Source organism: Callospermophilus lateralis, chromosome 7 (genome assembly GCF_048772815.1).
Source record: "Callospermophilus lateralis isolate mCalLat2 chromosome 7, mCalLat2.hap1, whole genome shotgun sequence".
NCBI classification, from domain to species: domain Eukaryota; kingdom Metazoa; phylum Chordata; class Mammalia; order Rodentia; family Sciuridae; genus Callospermophilus; species Callospermophilus lateralis.
In genome coordinates, this window is record NC_135311.1 from 132,372,040 (window position 1) to 132,392,417 (window position 20,378).

At 62.4% G+C, this 20,378-nt stretch overlaps 1 protein-coding gene across 6 annotated transcripts in view; it reads right to left on the bottom strand.

The window, feature by feature from the left end:
- Arhgef10l (Rho guanine nucleotide exchange factor 10 like) overlaps positions 1 to 20,378 on the bottom strand; it is a 111,539-nt gene that overhangs the window by 57,550 nt on the left and 33,611 nt on the right. For 3 of the 6 annotated variants that reach the window (XM_076861172.2, XM_076861170.2, XM_076861171.2), the window contains exons 5-9: positions 13,684 to 13,775; positions 13,184 to 13,267; positions 10,426 to 10,595; positions 3,472 to 3,580; positions 702 to 808 (exon numbers count right to left, since the gene is read on the bottom strand). In XM_076861172.2, coding sequence (XP_076717287.2) covers positions 702 to 808; positions 3,472 to 3,580; positions 10,426 to 10,595; positions 13,184 to 13,267; positions 13,684 to 13,775 — 562 coding nt within the window. Of the gene's footprint in view, positions 1 to 701; positions 809 to 1,435; positions 1,608 to 3,471; positions 3,581 to 6,246; positions 6,364 to 10,425; positions 10,596 to 13,183; positions 13,268 to 13,683; positions 13,776 to 20,378 lie in introns of those variants that run through there. The other 3 variants (XM_076861174.2, XM_076861173.2, XM_076861175.2) reach the window with 2 other exon arrangements.

The window sequence follows — 20,378 nt, forward strand, 5'->3', positions numbered from 1 at the left end:
GGACTGCCCAGTGACGGCCGGCAAGTGTGCCGAGGAGGAAGACACTCCCCTGTGCCCCTGCCAACGGCTGCCGGCAGGAAGGCGGCCCCAGTGGTCTATCTTCCCGACTTTCAAGCAAGGCCAAGTGCTTTCCACCCACCAACCAGCAAATCCCCTGCACTGAGCCGCTGTCCAGCAAGTCGCAGCCTCAGGCCAACGGGCATCCTCCGCCCTACTCCATGGTGGGGGAGGAGACAGACTCGGCCGAGGTCCCTGAGCGAAACCACCCATCTGGCCTGGCACTTGAGAGGAGGACATCACCGGCCGAGCCTCAGAGCCTGGTGGACGCTGTGTCAACTCCAAAGCCCATAATGCTAGACAGCGGGTGGGGACCGTATCTGGGTCCCTGGGGTAAGACAGCCATCACCCTTGGCCAGCTTTACTCAAGTTCTTCTTCAAGTAAGACCCCAGCTAGGAGCCAGTCAAGGACCTCTCTGTGGCCACAGGGGAGGGGCGCATTCCAAAGGCTGGGTATCACCGTACCCTAAACTCAGGGTCCAATCTGCAGGGTCCAATCTGGAAAGCCACCGGCTGAAAAGCCAGGGGTCCCCCACCAGCTGGCGCTCTGCCAAGAGTCCCCAGTTGTCACTTCCCCTTCCACAGCCAGACCAACAGTGGCCCCAGAGAGCAGCCTGGGATCCCTCCTTCCCTTCCCCACAGACCTGCTGAGGGCTCAGGCCGTCCGGCATGGGACCCAGCTCTGGGGCTGGGGGCTTGATGTCCGTCACACTGACCTCCAGGAGTCCCATGTCCTCCTCTTCCGAGTCACCTGGAAAGTCAGACGGGCCGATGACACAGCTAAGCTGCGGACCGCATGCCCTGGTCAGACCTCAGACCAGCCCTGGACACAGGTCAGCAGCGCAAGTTCCTGGCTCGGGGGCTGTGGTCGCCACTGCAGCCCGGGGCCCGGGGCTGCGCATCAGTGAACAAGTGGGCGGGGGGAGAAGAGCCACCAGCGGCCACACAAAGTAGGGTCCCACAGGACCCAGGCCTCAGATCAGCCCTGCCCAACACCATCCATGCTCAGACCTGGCCACTCTGGTCAGGCAAAGGCCAAGCCACCCATGTCCCCATCCGTGGGCACTAAAAATAGCTTTCCTCTGGATGCCCCAGGGGGAGAGAATCTGCCTGAAGAGCGCGGGCAGCGGTCTGCACCGGCGTTAAAAAGCCCAAGAAGGAAAAGTTCAACCCAAGTCTGACGAGGCTCCTGGGCTAGCGGGGGACAGAGGCCCAGCCCTCGACCCTCCTTGGCACCGCGAGATGGGACCCCTGCTACTCAGTGCTTCTGAAACCCTGTGGCCACAGAAGGTGGGTGCTGTCGGGAGGCAGGGAAGAAAAGGGAAGTGGCAGTGACCCCAGAGGCCCAAGGGAGCAGGGACACCCCAGCGGGCCTTACCTGAGCAGGAGATGGAGGAGGAGGAGGAGGAGGGACACCGGACAACGGCATGGGGGTGGGGGTGGCAGAGGCCCTCCTGCCGGGCCCACATGACGCCCTGGGCGCCACTCCGCACCCACCCCAGCCGCCGGCCCCGTGGCTTCCTCTTCCCCCACGCGCTGCTGGGTAACATTCTTGGCCTGCGACCCGAGCCCTGCCCGGCTATTAATAACGCGCTGGTGGGAGGGCCACTCAGGAGAGGCCCGGGGTTAAAGGGCGGGGTGGGGAGGGCCCAGGGCAGGGAGGGTGTCCCAGAAACAGTGCCTGCCACAGCCCGTCCCCTCTCTCATGGTGGCCAGTGCTTCCCACGGGTGGAGGGGCATGAACAGCATCCACGCCTGCCCCTCAGCACCACGGCAGGCCCACGGGGGCTCAGCCCACGCTGCGGATGAGGAACCTGACACTCGGGAGGAACTGGGCAAGGTCACAGTGAGGAGGCCACAGGGCAGGGATGTGACCCAGGTCAGTGTGACACCGTCCTGGCACCAAATGCCTCTGCCAAGGCCTGCCTGCCACGCAGGGCTGTTCCCACACCACCCGACCCCTCGCCATGGCTCCGGAGAGAAGCCGTGAATGCCCCCAGCAGAGGGGGTCACTGGGCAGGGGAGGAGGTGACGAGGACTCGGCAGAGGGCTCGAGCCCTCCCAGCTGACCGGTGTCCGCTCCACCCACCCCAGGACTGGCACCCCAGGGCTCTGCCCAGAGACCACCGCCCTCGGCCTCTGCCCTCACATTTCTCGTCTCCTGGCTCGCTGCCCGCAGAGGCAGCAGCTGGGTCCAGCTTGTCCCTGTCCCCCCAGTGCCTGGCAACATGAGCACCCTGGGGCCTTCCCCAGTCCCAGAGCAAGGGGTGGGCTTCATGGGTAGGAGGGTAGCCGTGGGGAGTGACCAGGGCAGGGAGGATGGCCGAGATGGTAGGAGGGCAGGTGCATACGTGGGCAGGGGGCACCAAACCTGGCAGAGAAGCCTCAGCCTCCCACCCACAGCAAGTGTCCCGGGAGAAGCCCAGGGTGGGACACGGGTGGCCCTGAGCCCGTCTCAGCACTGCAGAAGACCCCTGCCAGCCACCGGGAGGCACCTGGGCACTCAGCCAGGCCAGGGGGACCTCTGCAGGGCCTCTCACCACCTGCCTCTGCCTCCCACTGCTGCCCAGCGACTGGCTCCTGCAGCCACCCTTCCCCCCCACACGGCAGCCCCGCTCCCTCCACTGTAGGAGAACCACAGCCCCCAGGCAGCACTGCCCCACCCTGTGCACTGTCCCGAGACCTGGGGACAGCTCCCAGCACACAGCAGCAGCCTCAAAAACCCACGAATGAAGAAGCAACCAAGGGCCCTACCCATCCCTAGAGGCCTGCTGACCTCCTCCTGCTGACCTGGCCCTGACGCTCATCCCACCAGCCGACCCTTCCACCCTGGGACCTGCTCCTTGGGTGTTTTCAGGGGTTAAGTGAGCAACCGCCAAGCTTCTAGGTCAGCACCTGGCACCCAGCAAGTCCTCCGCCTCCCCTCCCCTCCTGTGGCACCCCTCCCCATGATGGGCCTCCCATCCCCCACCTTTCACCCCCATCCCACTCTCCTCCTCACACCCCAGCACCCCACCTGCCACCCCCCACTGACATGCCTGTCACCCAGCTGCACCAGGAGCCCCCGGGGACACTGTTAAATTCATCTCAGGTCCCTCAGGTGGCATGGGACAGGGCAGGCAGTAGTGTTCAGTGAGTAATACTGGTTGGAGACCGGCGGACAGGTAAAGGGCCGAGCAGAGACAGAGACGGGTGAGGCCCAGTGAGCCAGGGAACAGGAGGCCAAGACACCCTGACAAAGAGCCCTGGTCAGGACGCTGAAGGGAGCCCACCTCTCCCAGAAGAGTGGGCAGCAAGTGGAGAGTGACAGGGACACTGGGGATCCAGTCAGACACCCAGGGGCGCCCCACCCATTGAGCCCTCCCCTCCCCCGGCACAGAGCTGAGCACCTGACCCTGGCTGCACAGGCCTCACCGAGGACATCTTTCCTGTGTAGAAAGGAGACTTTGCGCAAGACAGCCATCCGCGTCTTCTCCAGCCCGTCCTTGGTCCCGCTCCTGGCGGCCTTCATGAGCTGGGTCATCTGAGCAAAGGCAGAGTGGCTCATCAGAGAGGCCAAGGACCTGGACACCTGCCGCCAAGGGCTGCCAGTCCCACTGGACCTCAGCCTGGCTGCAGACATCAGGACCACCCGGCCACCCACTCCCAGGTGAGTGCGCAGCAGAGGCCAGGAGAGAGTGGAGGCCAGCAGATGCGCTCAAGGTCCGAGGGTTTCCCTGTGGGCAAGGGGAGGTCCTACCCCACCGTTTCCTTCAGAGCCAAGTACACCAACAGGTGCCGAATTAAGGAGTGCACACCTGTAATCCTAGCTACTCGCGAGGCTAAGGTAAGAGGATCGCAAATTCGAGGCCAGCCTCAGCAATTTAGCAAGACTGTCTCAAAGTAAAAAAATGTTAAAGGGCTGGGGTGGAGCTCAGAGGCACAGCAATTGCCTGGCACGTGCAAGGCCCTGGGTTTAATCCAGTGCTACAAAAAAAAAGAAAGATTAAGGAGACAGTGTGGCAGGGAGAGGCTGGCATCCTGGTCTGGCTTCAGATCCCTTCTGGGCACTCCCAACAAGCGGGCCTCGGTGTCCCCAGACAGCCCGGAGGTAGCAGCCAGACCCACCCACCAGGGTCAGCAAGACCAAGCAGCCGGCTGGGCAGGCCCTGCAGAGCTGACCCGCCACACAGGCACAGGGTTGCTGCAGAGGCCACCGGGAAGAGGTGCACACAGGTGAGGGACCATCCCTTGCCCCCCACGGCCAGGGTCCTTTCTGAGCCGCTGCCTGGGAGAAAGCGGAAGTTGCCAGACAGCAGGACGCAGCTTCCTGGTGGACGCCAGCCTGGCAAGCTGAGCAGGGCGTGAGGCGCAGGAAGCACATGCCCAGGACAGGAAGCAGGCGCCCGCTGTCCCCGCACCGCCTCCATTCCCTCTCACCTCACCCAGCCCAGCCCTGGCACCTCTGCACCACCAGCCAGCACCAGCCACCTGAGCTCTCTGCAGCAAGGGACCGACTCTGTACTGCCAGCACGGCCCACAGGTGGCCGCTGAGCCCTAGGATGTCCTGAGACCTGGGTCACTGGTCACGCCTCACGTAACCAATGCCAGCGTAACAGCTACGTGGCCGTCAGGGAGGCCAGCGGTGTGCCAGGGAACCCTCTCCTGACTCTGCCCAGGGGGAGCAGAGCTGACCCCCATCCTCCCTGTCCTCCTGGCCACAGGCCTCGCAGGGGTCTGGGTGAGGAGGGCTTGCTAAGAAGCCCGGGCAGTGCCCAAGAGGCAGGGTGGTGGCTTCCCACGAGCGAGGCTGGCGTCCTGGAAACTACCCCTCCCCGCGCCTGTGGGGCACGACTCCTGCCCTCTCAGCAGGAGTGGCCATAGCGCCCTGGAGAGGCCAGTGAGGGAACAGGGTTGACCCCGGGGAGCAGGGTGGTCTCCTAGGGTATGTGCCCTCTGGGGCCGCGCACCCCCAGAGCCTGTTCTGGTGGAAAGCCGTGGGTGTTCTGGGCACCGCCACAGGGGTCTTGGGGGCTCATCTGAGGCCCTGCCCTTGGAGAGGAAGAGCAGCAGGCACACGCCCCAGAAGGCTCCGGGGGACCAGGTGATCAGTCTGCAGGGTGCTCCATGGCCTCTCAGCCAGGGGCAGCGGCTGGGAAGTGCACCTGTCCCTGGGTCTGCCCTCCACTGGCTCCGGCTCCTCGGGGCCTCTGCGTCCTGGAGGTGGAACCCGCGGGGCCTGGGTCTCGGCTGGGGGAGGGTGGGTAATAGTGGCCCCGTTCCTCCTCCTCCCAGGGCCGGGCTCGGATGACGTGGGGTACAGGAGGGACACACTCAGGGGTTGGTGCCTGGCAGGCCCAGCTGGAGGCCCAGCTCTGCCACCAACTGCCAGTATGACCAGCGGTCACCACTTTACTCGCCTCAGGTGCAGTGATGGCAGAAAGACGGCTGCCCCAGGGTGCAAGGGACAGGACGGTCAGCCTGAGGTCCATGAGGGAACAGCGGTGGCCGCCACCCACTGCTCTCTTGGAGCCGAGCACAATGCCGAGCACCCTACAGACCTGATCACCGGGGGCCACTCCTCCCGACACCCGTTTCACAGGCAAGAAACCCCAGGTCCAGAGGGGCCATGGGGCCTGCCAGGACCACAGAGAGAGAAAGTGGCAGGACTGGGATTTGAACCCAGGTCTGCAGGCCTCGAAAGCCAGTGATGGCCACCAGGCCACACAGCGAGCCTCACTCGAGAGCAGCCACTAACGCGATATCACCTAGAAGCCCAGGTCCTGCCTGAGGGGCTGCAGTTTTTCACCTGGGCCTTCCTCACCCTGGGCCTCTCGGAGCATCCTGGAGGGACGGTCCAACGTCACCCACGCTAGATTCCTCCAGGTGTAACCCAGCCCGCCCACCGTGGTCACTAAGTACTGCAGAACCAGCACCAGGCCAAACTCAGGAGTGTGTTTTAACCAAAGGCCTCGGGTGAGTCTGGGAGTCTGCAAACCCCCGGGTTCCTGTGGGCATCAGCATCTCGGGTGAAGAAGGGAAGGTGCAGCAGAGTCGCAGAGGGACGGCTGGCCTCGGGCACTGCCCCTCGCAGGGCAGGTGGAATGCAGCCAGGCGCCAGGGACGGCGCGGCGGAAAGGCTCCATGGGTGGCCGCAGCTCACGAGGGCCCCTCCGGCCAGGGCGGGGTGGACGGACGGACGGACAGTACCTTACAATCGTACTTGTGCTTCAGCTCCTGCATGTCTCTCCCCCCAACTCTTAAAGCCAAGATGTCCCTCTTAGTCCTGGCGTATCTCTCCTTTAGCCTAGTCAGGTCTGGAGACAGCTGGAGCGCAAGCGGCAGGCAGAGGAGAGCAGGCGGGAGGAGCAGGCGGGACAGGAGGGACAAACAGACACAGGAGAGAGGAGACTCAGTCAAGTGGGGCGGACACAGGGCAGGCGGGACAGCATCCCGTGGGCAGCCGGGTCGGTCTGCTGGGGTCTGCCCAACAGCGCCCAGGCCAAAGTGCTGGGGTCTCTGCGCAGGGGGTCCGGCCACTGGGGAGCAGGGCAGGGCGGGAACGAGCCCAGGCTCCCCTCTGGGGAAGGGGACTGCTCCAGGGACCACGGCATCTTCCTCAGCCCGGGCCTGTGTAGGGCTTGTAGCCAGAGGTTCCTGGCACATTCGTGAGGAGGACCTAACGGGCAGGGCAGGAGCATCAGTGGACACGTAGGCCAAAGCGCAGAAAGATGGATGAGTGGGCAGGGGGTGGCTGGGCGGATGGTGGACGACAGACAGACGCTGGGTAGACGATGAATGAACAGCCCATTGGATGGGTTTGGTCTGGTGACTGTACAGCTGGGCAAGTGGAGAGATGGACAGAGGAGGTCAGTCAGAGGATGTGGACAGGTGGATGGAGACATGGCCGAGCGTGCTGGGCAGTGCTAAACAGCCAGTTCTCCAGGAAGAAGAGCCCTGTGGGCGGCATTGCCCGTGAGTACCCTCCCACCTGGGCCAACTGCACTCCACAGCGACCCTGAGAACGTGGGCTGAACAGAGATGCACCCGCAGTGCGGGAGTTCCCATGAGCAGCCCTGCCAGCCCCGCAGCCCTGGAGGACGCTGGCTGCACAGGAGGGCAGGCGGGCAGGCGGCCGGGCGGGCAGGGACTGGCTTACGGACACCCATAACGATGGACAGAAAGGGAGACGCACATTCAAATGCGTGAGCTGTGTAAGCAAGAGGGACACTGAGTACAGGACACAGAAGACCAACACAGATAACGGACACGTAGAAGGTTCTAGAATGTGAGCTCTGAGGGCCGCAGGTCTACGTGCAAATTGTGGCTCCCACTTGCTGGCTGGGTCTCTTTCCCTCTCGGAGTTGCAGCTTGTGAGCTGGTAAAATGCATATAAGAGGCCATGAGAATAGCCCACTGGGCCATAGGGTCATTGAGATAACAGCTCACAGAGAGAATTAAGTGTAAAGCCCAAAATTTAGTAAGTAGCCAAAAACAAATGCCAATATTATTTTATTTTTAAAATTATGAGTGATCAGTATTTGTTAAGTGGATGGGAGGATAGATGGATGGACAGATGGGTGGATGGGTGGATGAAGAGATGGACAGAGAGATGGCTGAGGTGTTTTTATCCATGTGATGCTGAGTTTTGGCTCTACCATTTACTGGCTGTGTGACCCTAAGCACATCACTTAACCTCTCTGAGCTTAAGTCACATCGGTTTTCTGAACAACAAAATGAGAATCTTAATAATAGTGACCACCCTAGGGTAGTAGGAAAATCTAGTGGAACTGCTTTTGAACTGTACCACACTGGGTAAATGGTCTCTATTATACAAGTATTAGGACAGGGATCCTGTGACAGTGACCCAGAATCCTGAATTCCTCTATAAATAAGCTCAACCTTATAAAGCCACCAATCCCCTCGGCCTTCTGGCACCCCTCGCCTCTCAGAGCCTGGGGAGCTAGGAAATGTTAAGGGTCAGAGGTCACGTGCCCACGTCAGAGCGGGGTGTGCAGGAGGCTGCAGCCCGAGCTGGCACTGCTGGGACGATCTGCCCGTCCTGCAGGCCCCGCCCTGCTGGGTCACGGTGACCTTGGTGATGGGAGGTCGCAGGAGGAAAGTGGATCCACCAGTGGAAGGATCTCCCCCGACCACGGGTGGCAGCCAGCAGCATGACCCGTGGACCTACAGGACAGTGGCTCTCACCCTGGACCAGGTCCCTCTGACGAGGCCAACTGCAGACCCCTGGGCCACTTTCTCCGGTGAAGCCCACCTGCCTGGGGCTGGCCCCTCAGCACAGCTGACGGAGGGGCTGGACTGGCTCTCCTGTGGCAGATTGAGTGTCAAGGCCACGGTCAGACTCCCAGGACGGGACCGCACTGTCCCTCACACCTGCCACCTGGCTCGCCTCCGCCCTCAGCACGCAGCAAGCAGCTGGCGGGAGCATGCGCGGCTGTGCAGCCCGGAGCAGGCGTGCCCAGAGCGCCGGCCCAGCAGGGCTCAGCAGTCACCCAGGCAGAAGTGACACCAGAGCAAAAGCCCCTCCACACCCCCACCTCCCGAGGTCACCGCTGGTCAGGCAGTAGGCGGGCCTTGGCCCAGAGCCAGACAAAAAGCCCTCGAGTTAGGACCCCAAGAACTGTCCCAGGTTCCCCTCTGAGGACAGTCCGAAGCCCCCAGGGAGGGTGTGAGAGGCACACAGACCCCACCCCAGGGCCCACGAGGTTCGGCCCAGCCCAGCGATTCTGTGGGCAGAGGCGGGTTAGGAGGCAGGTGCCAGACCCCAGGGAGGAGGCCCAGCAGGGGGTCCCACGGTCCTAACGCCCCGCAGGCCTGAGGACCAGCACCGAGAGCCTGAAGCTGCCTCTCCGTCGCTTTCCCTCGGAGAAAGAGACCGGGTTTGGGGGTGACCATGGAGAAGAGGGGGACCTCTAGGGGCTGAGAATCAGGCCCATAGCTTCAGAGTCCGCTGGTCACCACTCAGAGCAGGAGAGAGACCATGGGTTCTGCCCTCCTGCAGAGACGGCCCAGGGGATGGGGCTTCACAGCCCAAGTGTCCTGCCCCAGGGCAGAGCGTGCTGCCCCTTCTTAGAACACAGAGCAGACCAGGCCTCCTGGGCCTCTTCCTGGGCCGCCCCTCTGTCCTGTGAGAAGCCTCCATGGTCAGGCCCACAGCTTCCCACCCACGTCAGGCATGTGGCCAGGCGTGTGGCCAGGCGTGTGGCCGTGCTGTACACAGCACATTGACAAGGAGTTTCTGTCTTCATTTTTGACAAATTGGTTCACAACCGGTGACTTCTCCTAAACCATAAAGGGTCACTGAGTCTGGGTCAGGTCTGACTGCTCCATGTCCCCCAGCTCCACCTGAAGCAGGGACCTGGCACACAGTGGAGTCAAAACGCGTCACTTTATGGTCAGCGAGCCCCCACGGCATTTTCTGTGGCCCAGCCACGAAGGCCCAGCCCTGAGAAGCCTGGGGCTCAGACAGGTCCCCTCGCCCCCGGCTGGCTTAGGCCTTGGGGAGTGTGTCCTGGGCCAAGGAAAGGCTGCCTGGAGCCTGCTGGGCCTGGAGGGACCCACACCTCAGGAGTGGGCAGGAAGCCTGACGGGGCTGCAGACATGGCCTGAGCGGCCCCGATCCCAGCTGCCTGGCCCTGCTCTGGGCCCTGCCTGCCTCCACAGGACAGGCCCCCAGATGGGCCTGCCTGTCGGTCATTTCAGAAGGAGCCTGGGAGGGGCCTGTCACCTCTGGCCAGCAGGTTGCAAGAAGCTGCTTCCATTAAGCTGCATGTCTCAGAGCCACCGTCTGGTGGCCTCCACAGAGCCACGTGGGACGCACAGGCGGGTCGGCTTCCCCTGGGCTTTAGTGGCTCCCTCCGTGACATAGACAGGAGCCCTGATGCCACGTGAGAGGCCTTGGAAAGGAGATTCCAGGTAGCTCTGACGCTGCCACTGTTTACTCCCAGGACACAGCGTGCAGCGTGGCCCTAAGTGTGACCTGAGAAAGCACCCTGCAGGGCAGGGAGACCACTGATTGGTCCCAGGGCCACCTCCAGCCAGCCACTGAACTACCTGGAGCCTGGGGCTGAGCAAGACTCTGAAGTCCACTCTGGGCCCTGAGTGTGAACTGGCTGGGTGTGCCCAGGAAAGGTGGGGGTGGCCCTGGGCCAGCACTGACCACAACCCCCCCAGCTCTGAGGTTCCCCAGAGCCAAAGAGCAAGGCCTAGGGATCAGCTGCTCCGGGACAGCCTGGGCCGCTTGTTCTCAGCGTTCATTCCCAGGAAATGCTGATCTAGACCCTGGTCCTCGCCCTCACTCCCCATTTACCCCCTCCCTGAAGGGGTCTGGGTGCCCTGACCTTGAGAGGCACTCCCCGGGCCCCTCACCTTGGGCTGGAAGGACACTCGGTGCTTGGCGGGTTCCACCTCCGGCTTGGCCTCCTCCCCGGAGTCCTCGCTGTAGCTCTCAAACTCACTGGAGCTCCAGCCTAGGTCCTCAGCCTCCCGAGGCGCCCTGTCCCGGTGCACGTCTTCATAGAGCAGGCTCTTGTCCACCCCTGGGGCAGGGACAGGGCTGGTGAGCCCAGGCCAGGAGGACAGGCACACCAGCTCGGCCCCAAGCCCACTCTGAGCCCAGGCAGATGGCAGGGGAAGCCAGGGGAGGGGAGGGGAGGACACTGTGGATGAGGGGGCCCTGGCCTGGCCTTGTCCCTTTCCTCAGCCATAAAACGAAGGGGACGCCAATACATCGTCAACGAGAGCTTGAGAAAATGGGGCAACTCCAAGAAATGCACCGGACACACGAGACGCTCGAGAACTCCTCCTAACACCCCAGCTTCTCGGCGCCCAGGGCCCATGCAGGGCCTCCTGGGCATCTTCTGGCAGAAGACCTCAGGGTCCTGTCCTAACGCAGGCCCTCTGCATCCTGGAGGCACCACGGAGACTTGGGGGCATTATGAGAGAGCACGGGAAGAGCCTGGTCCTCCACAAACGTCCTGTCCTGCCCTTCAGTGGGATCCCTCATCCCAAACCCGAGTTCCCACATGGGCCCAGAACGGTCCAGTAGGGGCCACGCTTGGCCCAGAGTCTAGGAGCATTCCCAGGATGGCCCAGTAGGGGGCGACCTGGCCCAGAGTCCAGGAGTGTCCCCCTGTCTGTTCCAAAGTCCCATGGGAAATGCCTTAGTCTGAAAACTTGAGGACAAGAACCGAGATCCCCCCCTCTGAAGGGACAGAACCCACCAGAGACAGAGTCTTGGGGTCCTTGTCAGGTGTGAGGTGCGGATTTAGGCTGCAGTGGGAAAGCCACTGTCCTGAGCCAGAGGCCAAGCTCCAGCCCCCGCCTACCACAGGGAGGCCTTGGGCAGGCCCCTTGGCAGCCTGAGCTTCGCCTCCTCCTGTTACCTTGAGGAGACCCAGCTGAGGCTGGACTCCAAACGGTGCCTGAAGTTGAAATGCTTTTGCAGGCACAGGAGACCAATCTGGGACCATGCTGCGAGCAGGGGCAGCGTTATCGGAGACCTCCCTGCCAGGGGACGGCAAGCTGGTGGGCAGGCAAACAGGACACCAGCAAAGAGCTGGGCCTCGGGGTTAGCACCCAGCAGGAGCTGCCAACCTCGTGTGTGGGCTCGGGGTGGGCTGGGTGCCACATGGTGACCAGAGACCCCAGTTCTACCCCGCAGGAAAGTTGGGGAGAGGGGGAAGAGATCATCAGCAAGGAATAAAATGGGTCCATGGAGCCCCTGTGGGAGAAGGGGACTCAGGACCAGGCAAAGATAACAATGGCTCGTGTCTCCAGAGATGGAGCAGCTGGTGGGCAGGGTGTGTGGCCTTCTGAAGGCTGAGCTGGTTGCTGTGGGGGCCACACCTGGAACCCCAGCTACTCAGGAGGCTAAGTCAGGAGGACTGCAAGTTCAAGGCCAGCCTCGGCAACTTAGCAAGACCCTGTCTCAAAATAGAATAAAAAGGTCTGGGGATGTGGCTCTTCTAGTGTGCACAAGGCCTTGGGTTCCATCTCCAGCAACACAAAAAAAACATAAGAAAGAAAGAAAGAAAAAAAGAAAAGGCTGGGTCTGCAGAGTCAGAGCCTGGACGTGAGGAACAATGGTGATGACAGCAAGGTCTGCACTTCCACAGGCCTGACTGCCACCTACAGCCCTCCTGTCGGCAGCCTGTGGCCAGCACAGCAAGACCACCAGGCCTCTGACCTTTCAGGCGGCCTTCTGCCAGGACCCCACCATCCCCCAGTGACCCTGGAGCTCATTTAGAAAGGCCCTCTCTAGGGGAGACAGAGCTGCGGGACCCTGGGCCCACCCCTCAGGCTCTAGGGAGCTCACGGGGCCCCAGCTTCCGTGGCCTCCGCCTTCACCATCTCTGAGGATTTCAAAGCGCTCGCCTCCCCCCGCTCAGTACGCTACGTCACCTCGTGGAACTGCATCCAAATAATACCCTGAGGACAGGGCCATTATTAGCCCCTTTGCACAGATGTCAACCTAAGGCCCAGAAAAGGAAGTTCTCAGGATGGCCCACCCCAAAGGCCAGAGTCGAGACACTTTTTATATAAGGCAAGGCCTAAAGGCACAGGGTTCTGTGCTCCAACCAGCGGCCAAGTCTGGATTTGAACCCAGGCCTGTGTGTCTCTGCCGCAGGTACGGCCTACACCTCAGCCACAGCCTCTCTCCCGGCTCCCCCAGCTCCCGGGCAGATGTCACAGAGCCAGCAGCAGCCCTGTGCACGCAGCATCTTCCTGGGGCCATCTTCCATCTTCCCACAGGGTCCCCACACCCGCCCACCTGGGTCTACCCCGAGCAGGGAGCAGGGCCATGGCCAGCTTCAGCTGCATTGCCCTTGGGTGTCACAGGCTGTGCTCGTCCCCACAGCCCTGGGAAGCCTGAGAGAGCACCCGCTTTCCTGAGGCTCAGAGGGCCGAGATGGCCTTCCCAGGGACCCACAGCCAGAGCATCATCCTGCCCAGGACAGCCTGCCTAGCCAGCCTGGCCAGGCCTGAGGCCACACCCAGACTCTGCCTGACCACCTACAGGGTGTGACAGACAAGAAGGAGGGCACCAGCTGGGGGCATGGAAGGAGCCCGAAGGAGAAGCCCCTCCCAACCCCAGGGAGGCAGGAAAGCCCAGAGGAGACCATACCAGGCTGATGGGCATCCGGACCCTCACAGGGGACGTCGTCGTAGATCACATCTTCTTCCAGGGCGGGGAAGGTGAACCGGTCGACTGGGAGAGAAGGAGGGAGCCATGAGGGCACAGCCTCCCGGAGGGCAGCTGACCAGCTGACCCCGAGCAGCCCCACAGGACCCTCCCGGTGACCACCAGCCCAACCTGCCTCCTGGCCCCCCTCAGGCCTGCGCACCTGGCTGACCTACAGGGAGCCTGCCCTTCCCTCCTGGGAGGCCCCTCCCCCACAGCAGAGCGGGGACTGAAAACCAGCCCCCAGGAAGCCTGGCTGGGGGGCTGCACCCCAGTCCTGAGCCCCAGCTAAAGCGTTTATGGGGGAAACAAACGGGGAGCCCCGCCATGGTGGACACAGCAGCCACCAAGCCCATGCAGCCCTGGGGTGCCCACGTGGCTGTCAGCCCAGAGACTACAGGATGGACCCAGGCTGTCCTGCAGCAGGTGTCAGGGACACTCACTGCGACGGGAGCTCTTCCGCTTCCAGCTGGAGCGCCGGACCCCAGAGAAGGCTGCTTCCACAGTGTCCCCATTGTGCACCGCGGCCGGCACCCTGGGGTGGAGGGGAGGATGGTGAGCCAGCGGAGCGGCCCAGCAGGCCTCACTAGGCAGGCAGGGCAGGCGGCCAGCAAGGGCGGCTTCAGCCAGGCCACCAGGGAGGCTTCCGGCTGGGCTGGCCCTGGACAGCCACCTCCCGTTTAGGTTTCCTCATCTTCAGCAGGTGAACAAGACCCGCCCGCGGCTTCCAAGAGCCCGAAGACAGAAGTTCACGGTCACAAGCACCAAGCACTGGCCCTCTGTTAGGTCCCAAGCCCTGGCCCTCTGTGTTAGGTACCAAGCATGGCCCTCTGTGTTAGGTCCCAAGCCCTGGTTCTCTGTGTTAGGTCCCAAGCACTGGCCCTCTGTGTTAGGTCCCAAGCATGGCCCTCTGTGTCAGGTCCCAAGCCCTGGTTCTCTGTGTCAGGTCCCAAGCCCTGGCCCTCTGTGTTAGGTCCCAAGCCCTGGCCCTCTGTGTTAGGTCCCAAGCCCTGGCCCTCTGTGTTAGGTCCCAAGCCCTGGTTCTCTGTGTCAGGTCCCAAGCCCTGGCCCTCTGTGTTAGGTACCAAGCCCTGATTCTCTGTGTTAGGTCCCAAGCCCTGGCCCTCTGTGTTAGGTCCCAAGCCCTGGTTCTCTGTGTCAGGTCCCAAGCCCTGGCCCTCTGTGTTAGGTCCCAAGCCCTGGTTCTCTGTGTCAGGTCCCAAGCCCTGGCCCTCTGTGTTAGGTCCCAAGCCCTGGTTCTCTGTGTCAGGTCCCAAGCCCTGGCCCTCTGTGTCAGGTCCCAAGCCCTGGCCCTCTGTGTCAGGTCCCAAGCCCTGGCCCTCTGTGTCAGGTCCCAAGCCCTGGCCCTCTGTGTTAGGTCCCAAGCCCTGGCCCTCTGTGTTAGGTCCCAAGCCCTGGTTCTCTGTGTCAGGTCCCAAGCCCTGGCCCTCTGTGTCAGGTCCCAAGCCCTGGCCCTCTGTGTCAGGTCCCAAGCCCTGGCCCTCTGTGTCAGGTCCCAAGCCCTGGCCCTCTGTGTCAGGTCCCAAGCCCTGGCCCTCTGTGTCAGGTCCCAAGCCCTGGCCCTCTGTGTTAGGTCCCAAGCCCTGGCCCTCTGTGTTAGGTCCCAAGCCCTGGTTCTCTGTGTCAGGTCCCAAGCCCTGGCCCTCTGTGTTAGGTCCCAAGCCCTGGTTCTCTGTGTCAGGTCCCAAGCCCTGGCCCTCTGTGTTAGGTCCCAAGCCCTGGTTCTCTGTGTCAGGTCCCAAGCCCTGGCCCTCTGTGTCAGGTCCCAAGCCCTGGCCCTCTGTGTCAGGTCCCAAGCCCTGGCCCTCTGTGTCAGGTCCCAAGCCCTGGCCCTCTGTGTCAGGTCCCAAGCCCTGGCCCTCTGTGTCAGGTCCCAAGCCCTGGCCCTCTGTGTCAGGTCCCAAGCCCTGGCCCTCTGTGTTAGGTCCCAAGCCCTGGCCCTCTGTGTCAGGTCCCACAGGACACCCCTGCCTCCGGCTCTCGCAGGGCTCCAGAACTTTGAAGCCTACACATGGAGGGGGAGCTCAACACCCACCCCTGAGGGGACCAGCGGCAGCTTTCCAAGGGCAGACAAGCAAACGGAGTGTGGAGAAGGCCGGCCAGGGCCATCCGAACCGGCCATCGAGGCAGCATCTCCAGGGACGCCCCAGGGGCCGCCTGCTCCTGAAGAGACGGGCACCTCCCCTCCACGGCACCTTCACCCCGAACCCACATCCTGTCTGGTCGTGAGAGGAGACCAGGCACACCAGCAGCAGGGCTCCCTACGAACACCCGGGCTCGCTCCTCATGGAGGCCAAGCAGAAGGAGAAGCACCACAGCTGGAGGCCCTGGGAGAGGTGACCCTGGAACCCACGTGGGCCCTTGGCCGGATCCTGGCACTGGAAACCCTGGTGGGAGCACAGGAAGTCAGGGCTTGTGGGCAGCATCGAGCCGGCCTGGTTTCCAGTTTGGGTGACAATACCTGGGACATGGCAGGGGTTAACGGTGGGGACCTGGAGAAGGGCACACTATGAACGGCCTCCGCAACATTTCTTAAATCTAAAGTCATTCAAGAGGAGGGATTTAGGCTGTTGGGCACCTACTGCGAGCCAGGCCCTTGCTCCCCTCCCAGCAGCCCCACTTTGAGGGTGAGTAAAGATGCCCCCGGCCCCACTGCTCAGGAGTGGCAGAGCCAGGCCATGACACCAGCTTGCCTGGCTCCAAGCTGGGCACTTGCCGCCACCCCACTGCCTCCCAGGTAACCCAGTGCCAGCGGCTGTGAAGGACACTTCCCATGTGCCGTCCAGCACGGTGGCCACCAGCCACTTGTAACCACTGAGCACCTGAAATGTGAAGGGGTTGAATTCTAACTTTTATTTAACTTCAGGTTAAGTTTCACTCTGGATGGCCACTTGTGGCTGGCTGCCACCCATCTGGGCAGAGTGGGTCTCAGTCACCTGCACTATTGGAGAGCCAAGCTTCAGCTCGTACCAGAAATGAGCAGTGTTGTCCCGGGGTGAGGGTGACAGCACCTCAAGGAGAGTGTGACCCCAGGTCGAGGGTCAGCAGGGGGCAGGTCTGTCCAGAGGCCTGATCTCTAGGAGCTACTTCCCTGAGCCGCTGACACCTGCAGGGGCACCCAAAGGTGCTGAAGCCCTGCCGCTCAGAAGAGCTCGGCCAGGCTTAGGGGGCACTGGGGACCACCATGGACCTTCCTTGCTTCAACACTTAACCATGAACAGCAGGCACCCGGGACACTTATAGAGAGTCACATGGGTGTTGTAGAACGCAGGTCCCATGGAAATGTCACCATAGGCAACTAGAGGGAACAACTTAGTGAGCCACGAAACAGCAAGTGCAGGAAAGCCACAGCTCCGTAAAAAGAAAAAAACAACAACAACTGTCCCCTGGACACGGGCACAGAGGACTCAGACAGAGACCCCCGAGGAGGGAGCGAAGCCGCCGCCCATCATCTTCTGACTTCCAGACTTTTCCAGAGTAAATATGTCTGACTTTTACAGAAAGGAAGAAGAGCAGGGAGGGCCGCAGGGAGGGAAGAAGGAAACGTGCCTCAGGTCAGCTCGGGAGGGACTGACCAGGCGCCGGGGTGGGCTCGGCATGCCCAAGGGAGGCCCTGGGCTCAATCTCCAACCCCATGACAATAAAAATTAACAAGAAGAACGGGCTGGACATCCTGGGGTCCCGTGTACCCAGAGTCTGCCTGGGACAGAGCTGCATGCTGTCCAAGCCTCGCTTGCTTTGGGGACGGTGACATCGAGACACTCCGTGACCAAGCATGGGGTCCTTCCATCTAGTCTTCCCCCCTGCAGCTGCCCCGGGTGAGTCTGCACTCCCCTCTTTATGGAGGGGAAGCCGAGGCTTAGGCAGGTGCCCGAGCTCTGGAGGACACCCCCAGCCCTTGGCTCACGGTCCGTCCTCCACCCCTCGAACTCTGACCTCCTGCCTCCCTCTTAGGAGGACCCTGGTGAGGACACCAGGCCCATTCAGAGAAGCCAGAATCATCCCCATCTCAGGGTCGGTCCCTTAAATCACACCTGTAAGTCCCTTTGCCACTGCATGGCAGGTTCTGGGGATTAGGAGATGACAGCTCTGGGTGGCGGCCACTGTCCCGCCTGCCAAAGGGGTCATGAGGTGGCGTGGGCAGGGTTGTGTGAACCGCGAAGTCTTGCACCTGGGCGCTGTGAGCACCGAGTCCCCTGTCCCAAGTGCTGGGGATGCCAGACCAACAAGGCAGAGCCCCATGGCTCGCTGCACCCACGGGGCTCTACGTGGGGCACTGGACACACCCGCAGGCGCACCACAGGCACCGTCCTCAGGGAAAGCCTGGTGCCTCCCGAGCTGGGCTCTGAAAGGGCCTGGGAGCCAAAGGTCACGGCTCCGATGTGGAAACAGACAACCTGGAGCCAGGGTGGAGAAGAGAGCCGGCAGAGCCCTTCCAGTCTGGGGGCCGTCGTAGCCAGAGAGGGGCCCTCAGTGGAAAGAGGGTCCTGGGCCCCGATACCTTCCACTGGAGGAAAGCTGGGCCCTGTCCGGCCTCAGGCCTGCGGACATCAGGTGTACGGAGCAGCCCAGGATTTCAAACAGCCCCCTGAGGCCTGTGGTGACATGGGAAAGCCCTCTAGGGTTGGGGGACGCTCCAGCCTGATGTCCTGCCCCTCCCAAGAGTCCCCGTCCTCCCACATGCAGGAGCCTTGAAAGCCACCGCCAGGGCCAGGCTGCCAGGAAGCCCCCGGTGCCCCACGTCCATCCTGTTCCAACACTGCCTCACCAGCCTGGCCTCTTAGCCTGACCGACTCAGCTCCTGTCCCCCTGGCCCCTAGGAATCCAACTGCCCATTCCTCTCTCAGGCCCCAGGCCCCAGGTGACAGACTCCAGCCAAGGGACAACACAATCCGCCTCATCCAGATTAGCCCAGGAAGGGAGGGACAGGAAACTCCAGGGAGCCAGTGTCCCCTGCCTAGGCCAGGAATCTGGACCCTCAGCCACTGGGCAATGCTGAGGTGGGGGTAGGGGGCAACACCAGGCAGGAAAAGCAAACCAGTCCACAGGGCGGGTGAGGTGTCCAGGGCTGGAGCAGGGGTGGGCGGCTGGCCTGGCTCCAGGAGAAACACGGGAGCTGGACGCCAGCCCTGCTGCTCAGGACCAGTCCTTAACCAGGGTTTCCTCGGCGAGAGGTCAAGATGGAGGGTGGTCACCAGGGCACAGGCTCCAGAGTCCACCAGCAGAGGCCAGGCCTGCAGGCCTCAGTACTCGGCTTTGGGGCAGAGGCTCCTGATCCCGCCGTCTACCAGCTCCAGGGGATTCGGGAACTTGCTTCCCATCTCCAAGCCTCGGGGCTGTTCAGCAAGACGGGTACCAGGGACAGTGCCAGCCTCCCCGGCTCCGAGTGGTGAGCACACAGACGTGTGCACTGGGCACTGGGAACAGGCTCAGCATCTGCCCAGAGGAGTCTGGTGACTCTGCTCTGTGGGCCTGGGCCACTGAACCCCTCCAGGGCCTTTCCTGAACCCCTTTCCTCTGGCCTCCCCTGGTCCTGCCAGCTGCCAGAGTCAGTGTCCAGCTTCAGAGGTGCTCTGGCTGTGTGGCTGGTCTTCTCCTCAAGTCCACGGAGACATGGCATGTCCCCTTCCAGATGCCCCCGTCCTTCTGTCCACCCTGTGTCCAACACCCATACTTCAGCACTCGCCCTGGGCCCGGGTTGTGCTAAGCCATGACCCGGCGCCCAGCCTCCTGGCCAGAGGGGACTCGGCTCTGGTCTCTGGTCCAAATCCACAAGGACTATCTAGATGTGGCCCTGGGCACATCACCTCCCTCCCTGGGGAGGACAGTGCTCATTTCCCAAGGACGGGAGCACAGCACAGATGGCACCCAGCTGTGTGCCTAGCTCAGAGCATGAGTGATCACTGTTGTCACCATTAGCCCTGGACACTCTAAATGTCACCTGCCAACAGGTGGTGAGGGCACTGAGGGAAGAGGACGCACCACCAGGTGGCAGGGCACTTAAAGCTGGCTTCTCCCTAGCAGCAGGACGGACAGCGCCCAGCCTCCTTCCGCTCTAGACCGTTGCCCTAGACCATCGTGCAGCAAGACCAACACACCACCCCGCATCCCCGGCAGCTCTGTGGACCCCACGGCGAGCCCCTCAGGGACCTGGGCAGCCACAGCCCTCCACACCAGGGCAACCCTCAGCCTCTCTTACCAGCACAGCCACCTGCCAAGGTCCCAGAAGCCGGTCAGCCTCAGAGCCACCCAGCAGGCAGGAGTGGCCCCGTCACTGTGCAGGGGTCTCACCGTGTTGCCCAGCAGGGGGGCGAGCGAGGCACTGCAGAGGAGGCTCTGGGCAGCAGCACAGGGGTCAGGGGGGTCCCGCACCTGGGTCCTCCTATTCCCTCCTCACTGTGCCCAGAGGGAGGAGGCTGAGCCCCACACACTTTGGTGATTAAGAAAGTGAGGCTTGGTCAGTAAGCACTCTCCTGCCTGGCCAGGTCACCACACGGGGACTGAGAAGGGGTCAGGGGCAGGGGAGGGAGAGGCTGTAGCGGGAGTGACCCTAAGGGGAGAGGCCACCTGGGGACAAAGCTCTGCAGATCTCCGAGAGCTCCGGAGTCAGAAGGTAGAGGCCAGGTAGGCAGCCCAGCAAGGCCCAGACGTTTCCCGAGCTCTCCGCGGGGCCGTGGGAAAAACACAGCCAGAGAGCTGGGGTGTCCTCAGAGACCTGGGGGTGGCTCCCGGTCTGTTGGCAGCACCGGGGATGGACCAGGAGCGCCCGTTCCACATCCCCCCAGACGTGGCCCCACTAGGTTGCCCAGCCTGGCCTGGAACTTGTGAGCCTCCGGCCTCAGGAATCAGGTGCACCCGCCAACGGGGCTGAGACCTGTGTTTTAAAACCAATGTTTGCTCAGTGGTCAGCTTTGGGGAAGTTAAAAAAAAAAAAAAAAAAAAAGAAAGAAAATCAAAATTTTGTTTCCTTTTCTCCTGGATGAGAGGTCCACAGAGGAAAATCACCCCAGGGACACGGCGGCCACTTGGTCAACAGGACCCAGGAGGAACAGGGCAGCGTGAGGGCTCTGGAAGGAAGCCAGGAGGTGCCCTGCAGCCCCCCGGGTGTGAGGTGAGA